The 18,594-nt window shown below is 41.1% G+C and overlaps 1 protein-coding gene and 1 long non-coding RNA gene across 6 annotated transcripts in view; one reads left to right on the forward strand and one right to left on the reverse strand.

Annotated features, from left to right (window-relative positions):
* Positions 1–1,750, reverse strand: part of LOC118148602 (uncharacterized) — a 39,793-nt gene extending 38,043 nt beyond the window's left edge. Inside the window, exon 1 of one of the 2 annotated variants that reach the window (XR_013528140.1) lies at positions 1,692–1,750. This is a non-coding gene — a long non-coding RNA (uncharacterized LOC118148602). Of the gene's footprint in view, positions 1–893 lie in introns of both variants that reach the window. The other variant, XR_013528139.1, reaches the window with a different exon arrangement.
* Positions 1,751–1,805: 55 nt separating this feature from the next.
* Positions 1,806–18,594, forward strand: part of TAF2 (TATA-box binding protein associated factor 2) — an 85,785-nt gene continuing 68,996 nt past the window's right edge. For all 4 annotated transcript variants that reach the window (XM_008983316.5, XM_002759265.6, XM_054246789.2 and 1 more), the window contains exons 1-4: positions 1,806–2,147; positions 2,930–2,984; positions 14,304–14,464; positions 17,380–17,498. In XM_008983316.5, coding sequence (XP_008981564.1) covers positions 2,065–2,147; positions 2,930–2,984; positions 14,304–14,464; positions 17,380–17,498 — 418 coding nt within the window. In that variant the 5' untranslated portion in view covers positions 1,806–2,064. The remainder of the gene's footprint in view (positions 2,148–2,929; positions 2,985–14,303; positions 14,465–17,379; positions 17,499–18,594) is intronic.

Raw genomic sequence — 18,594 nt, forward strand, 5'->3', positions numbered from 1 at the left:
GTCTGAGGTCTCTATGGTTTACTTAGAGTTTGGCTTTTTATATTTAAAATGTCATTTCTTCAATTAGGATTTGATATTTTAATCATTAATACATTGAAGTTTTTCAGAGAACTAAATAGTAATAGTTTCATAGAAGAGACTTATTTATTCACTTAAATATCATTTCTCAAGGGAGTTCCCTTTTACTTTTAGCCTTCCACCCAAACTGGCAGTCACTAGGTGCTATCAGTTATTTATATTTAGTTTACATACATGAAACTGGCTGAATAATTTCTCCTCTGTTTGCCCGACATAGACATGCACTTCGGGAAAAAATGGGTTTATAATTCTATAATGAAGAATACTGGCACAGGTAATACTTGAAAACTTCAAGTAATTTCTAGTTGGTTTTGGAATGCTTGCTGAAGTTCCTTTATAGCTTTATTTGCCCGATTTGTTTTGGTTTAGATCGAAGTTCAAATTAATTTTAACTTAGCTAATGAACTTGTTACCAGGAGAGTTGGAGGGGGTAGGCCAAGGTTAAATGGTCCAAGTTTCAAAAATGTTAATTTATAATCTGTAGTTAATTAAGCAAGATTTAACTGTTACCGAAGTTTACAAGTTTTATTCTCACAAACATGAATTACGACACGATGGTAAATGTCTCTGCATTTATGTGGATTTAGGTTATACACATACAGTCTATCTATATGTAGTCTATTTATTTATTTATTTTGAGATGGAATCTCCTGCTGTCCAGGCTGGAGTGCAGTGGCACTATCTCAGCTCACTGCAACCTCCACCTCCCGGGTTCAGGTGATTCTTCTGCCTCAGCCTCCAGAGTAGCTGGGATTACAGGCACACGCCACAACTCCCAGCTAGTTTTTGTATTTTTATTAGAGACTGGCTCTCACCATGTTGGCCAGGCTGGTCTTGAACTCGTTTCCTCAAGTGATCCGCCTTCCTTGGCTTCCCAAAGTGCTGGGATTACAGGCATGAGCCACCGCGCCTGGCCTGTAGTCTATATTTTATTTTATTTTTTTGTGAGACAGTCTCACTCTGTTGCCCAGGATTGAGTACAGTGGAATGATCTCGGCTCACTGCAACTTCCGTCTCCTGGGTTCAAGCAATTCTCCTGCCCAGCCTCCCGAGTAGCTAGTATTATAGGCGTACACCACCACGCCAGGCTAATTGTATATACTTTTTAGTAAAGACGGCGTTTCACCACGTTGGCCAGGCTGGTCTCGAACCCCTGACCTCAAATGATCCGCCTGCCTCGGCCTCCGAAAGCGCTGGGATTACAGGCGTGAGTCACAACGCCCGGCCTTGTAGTCTATATTTTAAAATAAATACTACTAAGGCAGCAGTGCCTAGTGAGAGCTTTGGAGTGCTGGAGTTTTGACATTCAGACTACCTGGAGTCTAATCACATATTTTACAGCTTAAATCACCGGACCTAGTAAGTTTATGGTATCTGTTCTCACAGCAAGCCAGAGGCAGCCCCTCCTGATTTCGGGGGACTTCACACCACTCCATCAGCCCCGTTTCGAGCACCCTGCGGCAGCCTGTTTCTACCTGGCTCGTTGCAAACTTTATCCTCCATTCTTCTCAATGTGCTCGTACTAGAAAACTTTACCTTCCCTCCTTTCCTTCCTGCTCTTCTCGCCTCACCCACTAGTTTCCTCGCTTTCCTAAATGTTAATTTTCACCCACCGTGTGATTTGGAAAAGGTAAGCGCAAATATGCTGGTATCGCAAGCCCTGCCCATTGGCAAGACTTCCTGGTTCTACCCCCGCCGTCGTTCCGCTTCCGCTGACGTCGGAGGTCAGAGGTTACAGACAAGATGTCTGCTTAGGGTCGCTTTGAGCACTTGCGGAGAGGAGCACCTCTGGGACGGAAGCTTGTCGATGGCGGCTTATAGGAGTTAGGTCGAAGGAGCGAGGTTGAGGCGGTAGCCGGGAGGCCAGCCGGCTGCGGGACGTGACTTTTGGGGAACGCAGGGGAATGGGGAGTATGAAGTGCATTGACCAGTAATGCCCGGTACTCCCCAGGGAAGCCGGGAAGCCAAACTCCGCGGGACTGCTTCATGCCGCCGTCTGGTTTAGAGCCCACCAGAATGAACAGGAAGAAAGGAGACAAGGGCTTTGAAAGCCCAAGGCCATATAAATTATAAGTATTTTTTCATTTCCCTTCCTTTTCGTTTTGTTGCCATTTACTATATATTGTGATTGCTTGAAACTGACTTGGTGGGCCTGGGAAACCTAGTGGGAAAACTAGCATTTACTTATTGTGATAGAAATGGTGTTTGTACGGGAAAAAAAGGTTTTGAATAACAGCGTTATTCAGCAAATTTAATTCTCGTTGCAGGTTACTAAAGTTTTTTTCTAAGAATTGTAGCAGATCGTATTTCTGTCAAATCTGTTTTCATGACTGTTGCCAGATTTTAAAAAATTATTCCAATTCGCAGCGCGTTTTTTTTTTTTTTTTTTTTTTTTTTTTTTTTTTTTTTTTTTGACAGAGTCTTGCCCTTTCGCCCAGGCTGGAGTGCAGCGGCGCTATCTAGGCCCACTGCAACCTCCACCTCCTGGGTTGAAGCTTTTCTCTTGCCTTGCCTCAGCCTGCTGAGTAGCCAGGATTACAGGCATGTGCCACCACGCCAGGCTAATTTTTGTATTTTTAGTAGAGACGGGGTTTCACTGTGTTGGCCAGGCTGGTCTCCAACTCCTGACCTTGTGATCTGCTCGCCTCTACCTCCCAAAGTGTTGAGATTACAGGGTGAGCCACTGCTCCCTACCCCAGTTCATAGAGTTTTAAAATAAAATGAAATATTGTCATGTAATTTTGAATTACCTAGAACATAGCCCTAATTTATACCTGGATAGAATCATACTTTCATTTAATAATAGAATTTATTTTTTTTCCTTGTTTTCTTTTTATGTTTATTAATGTACAACCCATCAGGTCGTCTGCATCAACAACATAAATTTCCAGAGAAAATCGGTTGTGGTAAGTTTACTCTCAACAATTATAAACAGTAACAAGTCCACCCCCTCAGAGTTCTTAGGAAGTTAATACTCTTCCAGATAATTGTGTTTCAAGAACAGGTAAGAATTGAAATTCAGGTCTATATGATTACAAGTTTTATAGACATTCCACTAATACCTGTCACCTCCCAAATTCTTTCTTTGTTTTTTTTCAATTTCCTAATTAAAATTTTATTCTTCTTTATCTGATATATAACATGAAAGCATGTATAGCCAAACATTTTAGAATTGTGCATGAAACAAGTGTAAGCCCATAGTGACATTTCTTCTATGAAAAAACTTAAGATTAATACACTCACTGATTTAGCTTCTAAGAGGCCACTTTTGCTTCTTGACTGACTTGGTTTAGGTGGTGTTGCTTTGTAGTGAAGTTTTAGACACAGTATTTGAGATCTAGAAACCCTCTACATCCCCCTCCCCACCCCTGCCACACACAATTTAGATGTATGGCTTGCTGATATTATCAATTTTAGGAAAAAGCTTTGAACATTCAAGGATTTTTGTTTTTTTGTTTTTTGAGACAAGAGTCTTGCTCTGTCACCCAGACTGGAGTACACTGCTGTGATCTTGGCTCTCTGCAGCCTCCACCTTCGGGTTCAAGCAATTCTCCTACGTCAGCCTCCTGAGTAGCTTGAATTACAGGTGTGCACCACGACACTCAGCTTATTTTTGTATTTTTAGTGGAGTCAGCGTTTCTCCTTGTTGGCCAGGCTGGTCTCGAACTCCTGACCTCAAATGATCCACCTGCCTTCTGCCTCCCAAGGTGCTGGGATTATAGGCATGAACTACTGCATCCAGCCGAAAACTGAAGTATTTATTTAATTTACTTTTTTAGGGCTACCTGTATTACATAGACTAAAATGTTAATGAGAGCTGGTTTTCCTTGAGTGATAGTATCAACTTCTCTGTCAGATTTGTTACCTGTGTATGTATATGTTTACTTAGGATGAGCTGAATAGACAGAAAAATGTCACTTTTCATAAGGATCATAGAATTTTAGATTTGTAATGTGCCTAAAAGGTTTATTAAATCTAATCTCCTCATTTATGGAATTTCTCATGCAGTCTTCCTTATGTTATGTACCTTGTGTCATATAGTAGGATACTTTAGTTGTATTATGTTGTATGAATTGGGTAGAAAAGTTAAGGGAATTAGGGAGTCTAGTTCAGAGGTTACTGCAGTAATCTAGAGGGGAAATGGTGAAGGCCTAAATAAAGATAGCATTAGTAAAAATGGAGTAGAAATAGAGTTGACATGATTGAATTAGTGAACATAAATTTAGCCATTAATATATGTAAGATATCTTCTTATGTATATTAATATATATATTCTTACATATATTATTTATATGTATATATTCTTATATATTAAGACTCAATCTTCATAATTACTTTGTGAGGTAGATAATATTTTAATCCTAATATTCTATATTAGGCAGCTGAAAGAATGAAGGTTAAGTAACTTTTTTAAGGGCATAAAGTTGGAAAATGATGAAACCCTGTTTAATCAGGGATGACGTAAGAGTCCAGTGCTCTTCATATAGTATTCCCCTTTCCAACTCTGTGGTCCCTGAGGAATCAATAGACAGAAGTTGCACATGGCTTTTTCAGGACTGCTATGACAGAATTGTGGATGACTTAAGTTTCCCATTGGAAACTTTGGTTGGATTGGGTGTGAGTTAGGATCTTGGCAGGAAATAAATGGCAGATACACACATGTTAATTGAGGGAAATGAACGGACCATTTAGAACAAAGTTAAGGGAAACCAACATGAGGTGGAGGAACCCTCTGAGCTAGCAGCAGTGAGGAACAATTGCCACTTCTAGGTCTGAAACAACAAAGGGAAGAAGTTACTAGAACCTACTGTCACCATGGAAAGAGTCACATAGGATCTGTGTCTTTTAATAAAAGAATGAAGCTACTGCTTATTTGCAGCCTGGCAGAAAGAAATCTGGGGTAATTAATATAAACTTGCTTTCCTTCTGCTTTCCAGTTTCCTTTTTGTGGAAACTGTTGGACCAACTCAGTCAAAAGCTGGAAGGGTAGAGCCCAGTTAAAGCAACTCCTAGGGTATTGAGCAGGGTAGAGAACAGATCAGGAGGGGCAAAAGGAGACTAATCAGAACAAACTACGTTTTAAACCCCAGCACATCCACTGTTGCTTTTGTTGAGATGAAAAGCTAGTGTTCCCAATGTGGGACTTAGAAAGTCCTATGAGCCACTGAAAGAATTGGCAATGGCTGAAAACTTGTTTTTTAAGTGATATGTTACTTGAACACAGCCATACCCATTTATTTATATATTGACTATGGAGGTTTTGGAGCTACACTGGCAGAGTTGAGTAGCTGAGACAGTGACTGTGTGACCCACAAAGCCTAAAATATTTCTGTCTGGCCCTTTAAGAGAGGGTTTGCTAAACCCTGAGCTATTCTATTAGTGTGAGAAATGACATTTCAGCCCTGTTCCCACCCTGGCCAAAGTTGATACACACTGCATTATTTTCCACCCCTTTGGTATTTCCTTTTCCTTCTGCTGACATTTCTGTTGGGATGAACTAGACTCTTGTTTTTTTTTTTTTTTTTGAGACGGAGTCTTGCTCTGTCACCAGGCTGGAGTGCAGTGGCACAATCTTGGCTCACTGCAACCTCCGTCTCCTGGGTTCAAGTGATCCTTCCGCCTCAGCCTCCCGAGTAGCTGGGACTACAGGCATGTGCTACCGCACCTGGCTAATTTTTTTTGTATTTTAAGTAGAGACGGGGTTTCACCGTGTTGGCCAGGATGGTCTCGATCTCTTGACCTCGTGATCCACCCACCTCAGCCTCCCAAAGTGCTGGGATTACAGGCGTGAGCCACCGTGCCCGGCCTAGACTATTGTTTTTTAGGACCTTCACTGCTATTTTCACTGTTGTTTCTCTTGTCTTTATTGGCTTGTTGTTTCTATTGCCTAGGACTGTTAGTCAGGGGGATCTGAGAGGCATCTCCAGGAACCCCCTTGATTCCAGATGTAATACTTGTCCTTATTGTGTAGCGAAGCTTTAATTTGTTATTTGGTAATTGCAATGATTAATTCCAGCCGGAACTAGACCTCTTTCTTTGCTTTTTGCTTCTTTGAGATGAGGAGCTCAAGGTGGTCAAGGGGCAGCCTCAACTTCCAATGTAATGGAATCATGATTATGTGCCCTGGTAGCTGCGTTCTTCCCTTGGGCACTAGGACCTCTCAACAGACTGAACCCAGGGTCACAGAGACATGAGACAAAAATTCCTTCCATGGCTGGGCACTGTGGCTCACACCTGTAATCCCAGCACTTTGGGAGGCTGAGGTGGGTTGATTACCTGAGGTCAGGAGTTCAAGACTACCCTTGCCAACATGGTAAAACCCTGTCTTTACTGAAAATACAAAAAATTAGCTGGACGTGGTGGCAGATGCCTGTAATCCCAGTTACTCAGGAGGCTGAGGCAGGAGAATCACTTGAACCTGGGAGGTGGAGGTTGCAGTGAGCCGAGATTGTGCCATTGCACTCCAGCCTGAGCAACAAGAGCAAATCTCCGTCTTGGAAAAAAAAAAAAATTCTTCCATGGCATTTTTAGTGTAATAGTGAGAATAGTCACTCCAGCTTTGACCCCCAGGTTCCCAGTTCTGTTTTGGCTAGGAGAGAGAATCCTATATGTTGTCTACTAATTTAAGGCAGCCTCCTATAGGAGATTTTTTGATTGTTGCTGTTACTGAGTCTTCAGCAATTGATCATGCCATCTACTTCTGTATGATAGGGTACAAGATAAAATGCATAAGTTTAAACAAACGGTTATTGTATTTTCTGTGTGTGGAAGAGAAGGGCAGCAGGTTTGAGAGGAAAGATTCATAGGTCAGATTAGAAAATGTTACATTTCATGTACTTTTGGGTTATTAAATTGAGATGAATAGTGGGTAATTGGCTACATGTCTGTGCAGTTAAAGAATGAGATGATGAGAGAGATTTAAAAGCCTTTGATATACAGTTGTTCATGAAGGGTGTAGAAAAGCTCACTTAGAGTATCTAGCAGGAAATGAGCATCTGGGAGAAATATATGAAGTATATGATGTTGGAGAAAACTGACCAGGAGCCACTTGGGCTGTAGAAACCAAGGAAAAACTTTTTTTTTTTTTTGAGACAGGATCTCACTGTCACCTAGGCTGGAGTGCAGTGGCACAATCATAGTTCACTGCAGCCTCAGCCTCCCTGGGTGCAGGTAGTTAACCCATTTCAGCCTTCTGAGTAGCTGGGACCACAGTCATGCACCACCCCTGCCTGGCTAATTTTTGTATTTTTTGGTAGAGATGGAGTTTTGCCATGTTGCCTGACTGGCCTCAAACTCCTGGGCTTAAGCAATCCACCCTACTTCGGCCTTCCAAAGTGCTGGGATTACAGGTATAAGCCATCACACCTGGCCAAAAAACATGTTTTAAGAAGGAAGAGGCTAGGTGCAGTGTGGCCCATGCCTGAATGCCCAGCACTTTGGGAGGCCGAGGCAGGTGGATCACCTGAGGTCAGGAGTTTGAGACCAGACTGGCCAATGTGCTGAAACCCTGTCTCTATTAACAATACAAAACAATTAGCCAGGCGTGGTGGTGGACATAATTCCAGCTACTCGGGAGGCTAAGTCAGGAGAGTCACTGGAACCCAGGAGGCAGAAAGTGCAGTGAGCCGAGATTGTGTCACTGCACTCCAGCCTGGGCATCAGGAGTGAAACTCCATCTCAAAAAAAAAAAGGAGGAAATGGTTGTTCATTTTAAATGTAAACAGTAAGTGTAAACTTGAAAACAAAGTAATTCTTGGTCATTAGTGACTACAGCAAGGGTAATGTATTAGTCAATTTTCATATTGCTGATAAAGACATACCTGAATCTGGGCAATTTACAAAGGAAAGAGGTTTAATAGGGAACTCAGAGTTCCACGTGGCTGGGGAAACCTCACAATAATGGCGGAAGGCAAGGAGTTGCAAGTCACACCTTACGTTGATGGCAACAGGCCAAAAGAGAGCTTGTGCAGAAAAGCTCCCTCCCACTTTTAAAACTGTCAGATTGCTGGACATGGTGGCTCATGCCTGTATTCCCAGCTCTTTGAGAGCCTGAGGCCAGTGGATCACCTGAGGTCAGGAGTTCAAGACCACCTTGGCCAACATGTTGAAACCCTGTCTCTATGAAAATACAAAAAGTAGCCGGGCATAATGGTGGGTGCCTGTAATTCCATCTACTTGGGAGGCTGAGGTGGGAGAATCTCTTGAACCTGGGCATTGGAGGTTGCAGTGAGCCGAGATTGTGCCATTGCACTCCAGCCAGGGCAACAGAGCAAGACTCCATCTCAAAAAACAAAATGTCAGATCTCATGAGACTTATGCACTATCATTTGCCCACGTGATTCAGTTACCTCCCACTGGATCCCTCCCATAATACATGGGACTACAAGATGAGATTTGTGTGGGGACACAGCCAAACCATGTAATTCTGCCCATGGCCCCTCCCAAATCTTACGTTGTCACATTTCAAAACCAATCATGCCTTCCCAACGGTCCCCTAAAATCTTATTTCAGCATTAACTCAAAAGTCCAAAGTCTCTTCAAGACAAGGCAAGTCTCTTTCGCCTATGAACCTGTAAAATCAAAAGCAAGTTAGTTACTTCCTAGATACAACAAGGATACAGGCAGTGGGTAAATACAGAATACAGCCATTCCAAGTGGGAGAAATTAGTCAAAACAAAGGGGCTTAGGCCCCATGCAAGTCTCAGATCCAGCAGGACAGTCAAATCTTAGAGCTTCAGAATGATCTCCTTCGACTCTGTGTCACATCCAGGTCACACTGTTATCAGAGGTAGGTTCCCATAGTCTTGGGCAGCTCTGCCTCTGTGGATTTTCAGGGTGTAGGCTTCCGGCTGCCTTGATGGGATGATTTTGAGTGTCTGCAGCTTTTCCAGGTGCATGGTGCAAGTTGTCAGTGGATCTACCATTCTGGGGTCTGGAGGATGGTGACCCACTTCTCACAGCTCCCCCAGTAGGGACCCTGTGTGGGGGCTCTGACCCCACATTTCTCTTCTGCACTGGCCTAGAAGAGGTTCTCCATGAGGACCCTGCCCCTACAGCAAACTTCTGCCTGGGCATCCAGGGATTTCCATACATACTCTGAAATCTAGGCAGAGATTCCCAAACCTTAGTTCTTAACTTCTGTGCGCTCACAGGCTCATCACCACGTGGAAACTGTGAAGGCTTGAGGCTTGCACCACTCTGAAGCTCTAAGTTGACCCATTTTAGCCCTGGCTGGAGCGGCTAGGATGTAGGGCACCAAGTCCCTAGGCTACACACAGCATGAGGACTCTGGGCCTGGCCCACTAAAACACTTTTTCCTCCTAGGCTTCCAGGCCTATGATGGGAAGGGCTGCTGTGAAGGCCTCTGACATGCCCTGGAGACATTTTTCCCATTTTCTTGGGGATTAACATTCAGCTCCTTGTTACTTTTGCAAATTTCTATAGCCAGCCTGGATTTCTTCTCAGAAAGTGGGATTTTTTTTTCTATCTCATTGTCAGGCTGCAAATTTTCCAAACTTTTATGCTCTACTTCCCTTATAAAACTGAATGCCTTTAACAGCACCCAAGTCATCTCTTAAATGCTTTGCTGCTTAGAAATTTCTTCTCTGGATACCCAAGTTCACAGTTCCACAGATCTCTAGGTGGGGCAAAATGCCACCAATCTCTGTGCTAAAACATAACAAGAGTCACCTTTGCTTTAGTTCCCAGCAAATCCTCATCTCCGTCTGAGACCCACCTCAGCCTGGACCTTACTTTTCATATCACTTATCAGCATTTTGGTCAAAGCCATTCAACAAGCCTCTAGGAAGTTCCAAACTGTCCTACATTTTCCTGTCTTCTGAGCCCTCCAAACTGTTCCACCCTCTGCCTGTTACCCAGTTCTATAGTTGCTTCCACACAGGTAGCTTTTCAGCAGCACCACACTCTACTGGTACCAGTTTACTGTATTAGTCCATTTTCACACTGCTGATCAAGACATACCTCCATTAAACAAAGAGGTTTAATGGAGATCTTACAGTACCACATGGCTGGGGAAGCCTCACAATGATGGCAGAAGCCAAGGAGGAGCAAGTCACAACTTAACTGGAAGGGAGCAGGCAAAGAGTTTGTGCAGAAAAATTCCAATTTTTAGAACCATCAGATCTCATGAGACTTACTCACTTTATGAGAACAGCACGGGAAAGACTTGCCCCCATGATTCATTTACCTCCCACCGAGTCTCTCCCACAACATATGGGAATTCAAGATGAGATTTGGGTGGGGACACAAAAACCATATCAGGTAATTTCAGTGGACTGACGACTGCATAAGGCGTAGTGAACTGAAGAGGAAGTTGGAACAGTGAACATACTCTACAAGAATTTCTGTTTGGAAGGTATGGGAAAAAGAAAAATTCATTTGAGGGTAGCGTAGATCTACAGGCTTTTAAAACCTTGGATCTTGATCATGTCTGTAGGTACAGGAAAAAATTTTACAGATAGGAAAGATTGTAATTGAGGAGAGAGAAATACAGTGATGTTTCTGATGATACTGTTGGGAGTAGCCTCTAAAGAACCATAGGATATATCATTCTTTTTTTTTTTTTTTTAAGACAGAGTGTCATTCTGTCGCCAGGTGCCAGGCTGAAGTGCAGTGGTGCGATTTTGGCTCACTGCAATCTCTGCCTCCTGGGTTCAAGCAATTCTTCTGCCTCAGCCTCCCAAGTAGCTGGGACTACAGGCACGCACCACCACGCCCAGCTAATTTTTGTCTTTTAGTGGAGACGGGGTTTCATTATGTTGGTCAGGTGGTCTTGATCTCCTGACCTCTTGATCCACCCGCCTTGGCCTTTCAAAGTGCTGGGATTACAGGCGTGAGCCACTGTGCCTGGTGGATATATCATTCTTAAACAGAAGGAAAGATGGGTACGTGAAACAGGGGCAAGAGAATTTGTAGTTGACAGAGGAGTGGTTGAATTTAAGGATTTAGGGTGAAGGGACAAAAGTAGCCTCAGGAGTGCCAAGAAGATTATGGTGAGAAGCTGGAAAAAGTCAAGGACAGGAGGATTTCAGGCAGTTGGGCAGGAGGACTGGGAGAGAAGTAATGAGAAGAGTGGCAGGAGAGACGTTGTGAACAGTTGAGTTCATCGGAGCAGTTGCAAGCAGTGATGAAGTGCTTTTCAGAGTGTGATCTTGATTCTTCTTGGATGGAAGTGAAGATTGTAGAAATTGAGGTCAAGGAACTTTGAGGCAGTCTTATTGGATGGAAAAGACACATCTATATTCAAGTCACTTAGAGTGATGGCAGACATGTTACAAAAGAGTATGTGGCCAGGTGCAGTGGTTTATGCCTGTAATTCTAGTGCTCTAGGAGGCCGAGATAGGAGGATCACTTGAGGCCAGAAGTTCCAGACCAGCCTGGGGAACATAATAAGACCCATCTCTATTGAAAAAAAGTTTTTAATTAACCAGGCATGGTAGTGCATGCCTGTAGTCCCCAGCTACTCTGGATGCTGAGGCGGGCGGATCCCTTGAGCGTGGAGGCTGAGGTGAGAGGATCACTTGAGCCTGGGTGGTTGAAGCTGCAGTAAGCCATGATTGCTACACTGCATTCTAGCCTGGGTGACGGAGCAAGACCCTGTCTCTGAAAAAGGAAAAAAAAAGCAAGAGTATGAGCCTTCAGCAAATGTTGGGGAGTTGTATAGATAAGAAGCATAGAGGATGGTGTACCTGTCTAGCATGAACATAAACGATAAGCAGAAAAGAATAACAAAAATATTTATTAAGCGTATACTAGGTGCTAGCTACAATTTTAAGTACACTCCATGTATTAAATTGTTCAGTTGTTTTTGTTTTGTTTTGAGATGCGATCTTGCTGTCACCCAGACTGGAATGCAGTGTCACAGTCACAACTCGCTGCAGCCTCAACCTCCCAGGTTTAAGCAATCCTTCCACTTTAGCCATGCCTGGCTGTTCAGTTGTCATAATAACACTAAAAAGCCAGTAGTGTCATTATTTTTTATAAGAAAACTGAGGCACAGTGAGCTGGGGTCACTAGCTCAAAAATCATACAATTACTAAGTGATAGAGCTAGGATTTGAATACAGTGAGTTTACCTCCAGAACACCTGCTTTTAACTGTGACACTATGCTGCCCTTGCCCTTATAGTGTACATTAAATTAAAATCTATAAATCGCCCAGAAGCAGTAGTGGAAACTAGGAAAATGCCTGTTTTCTGTTACCCTCATTTATAGTGAATGGGAGAGTAAGTAGCTTCTTGTCTAGGAGAATTCAGGAGCCATTTCATTTAAGGCTAGAGAATAGAGAGGGAGTTTTAGAAAAGGTTGAAAGGTACAGGGGAAATGTTGAAAATGGAATGTGGGCTCCAGGAGGATGGTTATCTGTGAAGTGGTGGGGAGAGAGCAAGCAGCAAGGAGTGAGAGGCTAGATGACCTGAGGGCCTTGCAGATGACCAGTGGCTAAGGGTGGCAGAGACTGAAGACCTGTAGAGGTTAATGGGTCTGAATGTTTCACAGGTGTAGGTTAGAGTCCTAGGTGGTGTTAGAGACTTGATGGTGCAAGGAGACTGGGCTTTTCCTATCTTTATGAAATGCATCCCTTCATTCTATCATTGTTACCAGAGTTTAGAAAGCCAAATGTTGTTCTTATGTCCCACCCAAGTAGCTGTTGACAGCACTTTCTTTAATCTTTTGTAGTTGTCTTGGTTCTAATTCTTATCTTTCAGCTGATCTAAGCTCATTTAAATTTAGAATGGTCTCTGGATGACAGATATGCTAATTAAAGGGATTCTGGTTATTCTTCCTACAGCTGCTCAGTTTGCACCTTTAAACACAGAATCTTTATCAACTGTATTTTGGCATTTGTGCTTCTGTTTTTCTGCATTTCCGACTCACAGATCTGTGCAGATTGTTCTAATTTAAGGGTGTATGGCTCTCTTCTTACTTGGGAATTGAGAACAAAGGGGCTACAGAATCTCTAGGCTTTCTTGAGGCAGTTGGGCTAAATGTTACCTAAAAACAATTACTGCATATTATTTAAAACCTTTCTACCCAGAGGCATTATGGCATAGTGAGAATCATTTGGAATCATTTAGATGGTGTTTGAATCTCAGTTCTCTACTTAGTGACCTAATTTTTTTTTTACCTTTGTTATCTGTAAAAAGTTCTTTTTAAAAAATACTTTACAGTAGTATTTATAGCTTCTCTGTAAAAAGTATAAAGTAGTACTTGTCTCTTAGAGTTGGTATGAGGATTAGAGGGAACATAGGAAAGTATCTCGTGCAATGTCTGGTACCTGGTAGCAGCCATTTTTAAACTTTTTTTTTTTTTTTTTTTTTACAAGATGGGGTTTCACCATGTTGGCCAGGCTGGTCTTGAACTCCTGACCTCAGATGAGCCACTGTGCCTGGCCAGTAGCAGCCATTATAATGTAGTTCTCTATGGTTACTATCTGAATTTTGGCTTAGATATTTCTGTTACAGCCTCTGAATGTTTTCTGTTCACTTTGGAGCCCCTGAAATGTTGCTGTTTATACCCTCCCTTGTTTTATTTTTGAGTACATCAGTTTTCAGCCCAGGATATTAAAATCACACTGGACATACATTCCATGATTCATCTATTCATCTTTCCCATTGATTCAATACAAGAGGAAAGTCTGTATGTAACTGGTTTTCATGTGTCGGATACAGATAGATTGCATACCATACAGCTAACATGGTAGAACATGGATCTGGATATAGCAGCAGATTTTCCCTACTTGCCTTGATATCTTTTGTAGCGCTTGCCACCTCATAAGCAGAAACTCACACTGGTTAGCTTCAGTGGTATAATTTTTTACCCCATTTTTTTCTTCCATGTTCTTTCCCTCATCAGTCTTCTGGTTTTAATTCTCTTTCTGCTGTCATTTTTTCTTCCTCCCTTTTTAGTCCTAGTCTGCTTAGAAATTCTGGTTTTTTAGAGTAGTAAGCCTTTTACTTTTTTCTGACTGCCTAATTTACACTGATAGTGAATATGAACCACCGGGATGATAAAGTATACATAACTCACGCCCATTCAGTCACTAGGACAATTATGTTTGAAATTAAAATACTTGGAAAACATATGTATGTGTATAGCTGTTTGGGATTTTCTCTCTGGAGTGCAGTGTGTATGTAAGTGGTAAAAATAAAAACTATATTCTGAAACATACCAGTCTTTGTAATGAAGTTGTTTCTCTCTATCTTTACAGGGATTTGTGGAACTGACCATATTTCCCACAGTTGCAAACTTGAATAGAATCAAGTTGAACAGCAAACAGTGTAGAATATACCGAGTAAGGATCAATGACTTAGAGGCTGCTTTTATTTATAATGATCCAACCTTGGAAGTTTGTCACAGTGAATCAAAACAGTAAGTTATACACTTTAAAAGTTATTATTTTTAACAGTTTTAAAAAAATATTTTTCATGATCGCATTAGTTTTTCTCAAAAGATTTTTTTTTTTAGATTGTTACTAGGCTTTGAATCCCAATCTTTTTTTCTAATTAAAATACCTGTTTTACCACTCTGTACATTTGGTTCAAGTGATTTTGCTAGCTGTGCCCAACATAGTTCTAAGTTTCCCTTCTTCATGTTAAAATTTTAAGGAAGGATTATCTAGGAACTTTAATTAGATTATCTTAGTGATTTTTTTTTGCTTTTAATGTTTTTCTTAACTATTTACTTCATAAATATTGAAAGAATTTTCAGTGGGTTAGATGGTTACTGTAATCTGTAGACCAGAAGCTACTTTAAAATATTCTGTGAAATATTTTGATTGCTATATTGTAAAAATATTATGTCAAAAATAGCTCATTTATTCACCTTAAATAAATATTACATCTATTGAGGTTACTTCTAATTTTTATCATTAAACATATTGCTGCTATCCATTTTATGTTCTATTTTCTTTCATACTTTGTTTCTGTTTTCTCTGTGTGTGTGTGTGTGTGTGCACGCACGTGCGTGTGCTTCATTTTTTGGTCATCTTTATGGCTATATAATACTCCATTTGTTCAGTCTATTATAATTTGTATAATTATTCTCCAGTTGTTCAGTCTGTTGTAATTTGTATAATTATTCTCAAGTTGTTGGGCATTTTGTAGCTGAGTGAATGTTTTGGCACATACAAATTTTTTTCCCTTTGGATTATTACTTATCATTTCTGATGTCTCTTTTCAGTGTTTTACCTGATTGTGCCCTGGTATTTAAATTAGTATAAATCAGTACATTTGCAGGCACTTGCTTTTCAAAGCTTTGATAACATTGGGTTGTATCATTTCTGTGATTCTTTGTGTTTTGGGTAGGATGTCAAAACTTTATCATAAACTTTTTAGTCAAAATGATATTTTAACTAGTCTAGATGTATAATATTGCCTTAAGGTGTAGCAGTTCTCAAAGTGTGATTCCCAGACAAGCATCACTGTCAACTGGGAACTTGCTAGATCGGCCAGTTCTCAAGCAATACCCCAGACCTATTGATTTAGAAACTGGGGATAGGGTCCTACAGATTGTGTTTTAACAAGCTTGCCAAGTGATTCTGATACAGACTGAGGTTTGAGAACCACTGCCATAAGGAATTGCAAAGGTTTAGAAGGGAGGCTTATTTTTAGACATATTTATGGTCCCAGTAATCTTTGGTTTAAATCCTTTTTTTAATTAGTTATTTATTTATTTAAAGATGGGGTTTCACCATATTGATCAGGCTGGTCTCAAACTCCTGACCTCAGGTGATCCACCCACCTCAGCCTCCCAAAGTGCTGGGATTGCAGGCATGAGCCACCACGCCCGGCTGGTTTAAAATCACATTTAGGGAGGTAATACACAAATGTGTGTGGGATTGGAAAAATTCAGTGAATCCCTGATTTACTCCTATAACTTGCCATTTCACAAAGGTGAGTTGTTGAAATTACATTGCTTTTAAAGCTACATTTGTAGAATTGACGTAAAACACTTATCACAAAATTATCTGCATCCCTTTCCTCCCAGAAAACAAAAGCAAAAACATCTACCTTTGGGGTAGTTAGTATACACTACTAATAAATGGAAAGGTCACCTGTTAAAGAGCAGATAAGGGACCCATTGCCTTGCCTGAAAGCCAAAATACTCACCCTATCCAGCCTAGAACTCTGCATTTAATAATAGGATAAGATGCCTGTTTGTCAGTCACAGAAGACAGTGTCTGTACATCTTGTATTCTTACCCTTCCCATTCCTTATCTTCTTCCTGTCTTTTGTTTCTTACCTTTTTTAAACTAATTTCAGTGAGAAAATGTAATATGTGTGTAATACACATATAAGTTGCTTTTATGGAATACAATTAAAAAACCAATTGAGAACAACACTTTCATATTTCCGTAAGACTTCATCGTATTGTTTTCATCAAATGGGAAATAAGGTCAGATAACTATGCAACAAATATTTAGTAGTCTCTCCTGACATAGTGAATATAGTAGTGAGCCTTCTGAAAATTCTCTGCTTCGTTAAGCCTCCCTAGTGATGCACTAGTGGGTGGAGGTGAGTGGTATTACATTTTGAGGAATTGATTCCCATCCTAATTTGTTTCAGACATCTTAATCTTTGTCAAATAACAAAGCTTGTTGAATCCATTCTAATTTTTGCCAGATTGATAAAGAATAATCAATTCTTTGCATATTCTTTACTTTTGTATCAAAAAAAGTATTGTGGCTTTGGCATTCCAAAATTAATGAAGAATGTAATAGTCATAATAATAACCATTTAACTTGGTGAGTAGAATGTATATTCCATTTGTATTTACAGTTTAATAGTTTTTAACATGGTGAGTAGAAAAAACCATTACTTGGCTAAAGAGTCTTCTTAGGAATTATGTAAGAAGATAAAATGCTTACCAACAGTTGGTATCAAATTATATTTAAGAAAATGCTCAGAGGCCAGGTGTGATGGTTCATGCCTGTAATCCTAGCACTTTGGCAGGCCAAGGCGGGTTGATTACTAGAGGTTAGGAGCTCAAAACCAACCTGACCAACATGACAAAACACCATCTCTACTAAAAATATGAAAATTAGCCAGGTGTGGTGGTGGGTGCCTGTAATCCCAGCTACTCAGGAAGCTGAGGCACAAGAATGCTTGAACCCGGGAATGCTTGCAACCTGGCAGTTGCAGTGAGTCAAGATAGTGCCACTTCACTCTGGCCTGGGTGACAAGAGTGAGACTCCATCTCAAAAAAAAAAAAAAAAAAAGAAAAAAGAAAATGTTTGATAAGATATATGGCTTATTATTAAAAGTTGGCTCTTTTTTTTCCCCCAGGAGAAACCTCAATTATTTTTCCAATGCTTATGCAGCTGCAGTTAGTGCTGTGGACCCTGACGCTGGAAATGGAGAACTTTGCATTAAGGTTCCATCAGAGCTATGGAAACACGTCGATGGTAAAGCACCAAGAACTATTGACTGCACACTAAAATCATGTTAGATTCAGGGTCTAGAGAATTTTACATGAAAACTAATGATGCTGGCCAGGCGCAGTGGCTCATGCCTGTAATCCCACCACTTTGGGAGGCTGTGGCGGGCAGATCACCTGAGATCAGTAGTTAAAGACCAGCCTGGCCAACATGGCGAAACCCCATGTCTACTAAAAATACAAAAATTAGCCAGACATGGTGGCGGGCACCTGTAATCTCAGCTGCTCAGGAGGCTGAGACAGGAGAATCGCTTGAACTCGGGAGGTGGAGGTTGCAGTGAGCCCATAGTGCACCCCTGCACTCCAACCTGGGCAATAGAGTGAGAGACTGTCTCAGAAAAAAAAACAACCTAATGTAAATTAACCAGTTGAAATATACAGAATGGGTTGGAAGCTCTTTTTCTTATTAAGGATCACTGGCTAACAGGATAATATCAGTTTAGGGCTGTGCAGAAAGCAATTTATTTCACCATTGTTTTTTAAAGGAAAAAACAAACTTTTTTTTTTCCTTTGAGATGGAGTTTCGCTTTTGTCACTCAGGCTGGAGTGCAATGGCACAATGTCAGCTTACTGCAACCTCCGCCTCCTGGGTTCAAGTGATTTTCCTGTTGCAGCCTCCCTAGTAGCTGGGGTTACAGGCGCCTACCACCACGCCCAGCTAATTTTTGTATATTTAGTAGGGATGGGGTTTCACCATATTGGCCAGGCTGGTCTCAAACTCCTTACCTCAAGTGATCTGCCTGCCTTGGCCTCCCAAAGTGCTGGGATTACAGGTGTGAGGCACCATGCCTGGCCATGAAAAATATTTTTGAAAAATCATATAGATAGAACAATTTGTCAAGATTTGAGAACCTGCACAATATCAAATTAGTTTAGAATTACAGCATTTTGTAGCAGGAAAGATCCTGAACAATCTGGTACAATGGCTGCTTTTTACAGAAGAGTAAACTGAAGTCTAATGAGTAAGTAACCTGCTGAAGTTCGTTTAGCAAAGTATTGGTGGAGTTAAAGCTAAAAAATAGGATTTCTGATACTCATTCTGCAGACTTTAAAACTTTTTGTCT

The sequence above is a fragment of the Callithrix jacchus genome, chromosome 16 (assembly GCF_049354715.1).
Source record: "Callithrix jacchus isolate 240 chromosome 16, calJac240_pri, whole genome shotgun sequence".
NCBI classification, from domain to species: domain Eukaryota; kingdom Metazoa; phylum Chordata; class Mammalia; order Primates; family Cebidae; genus Callithrix; species Callithrix jacchus.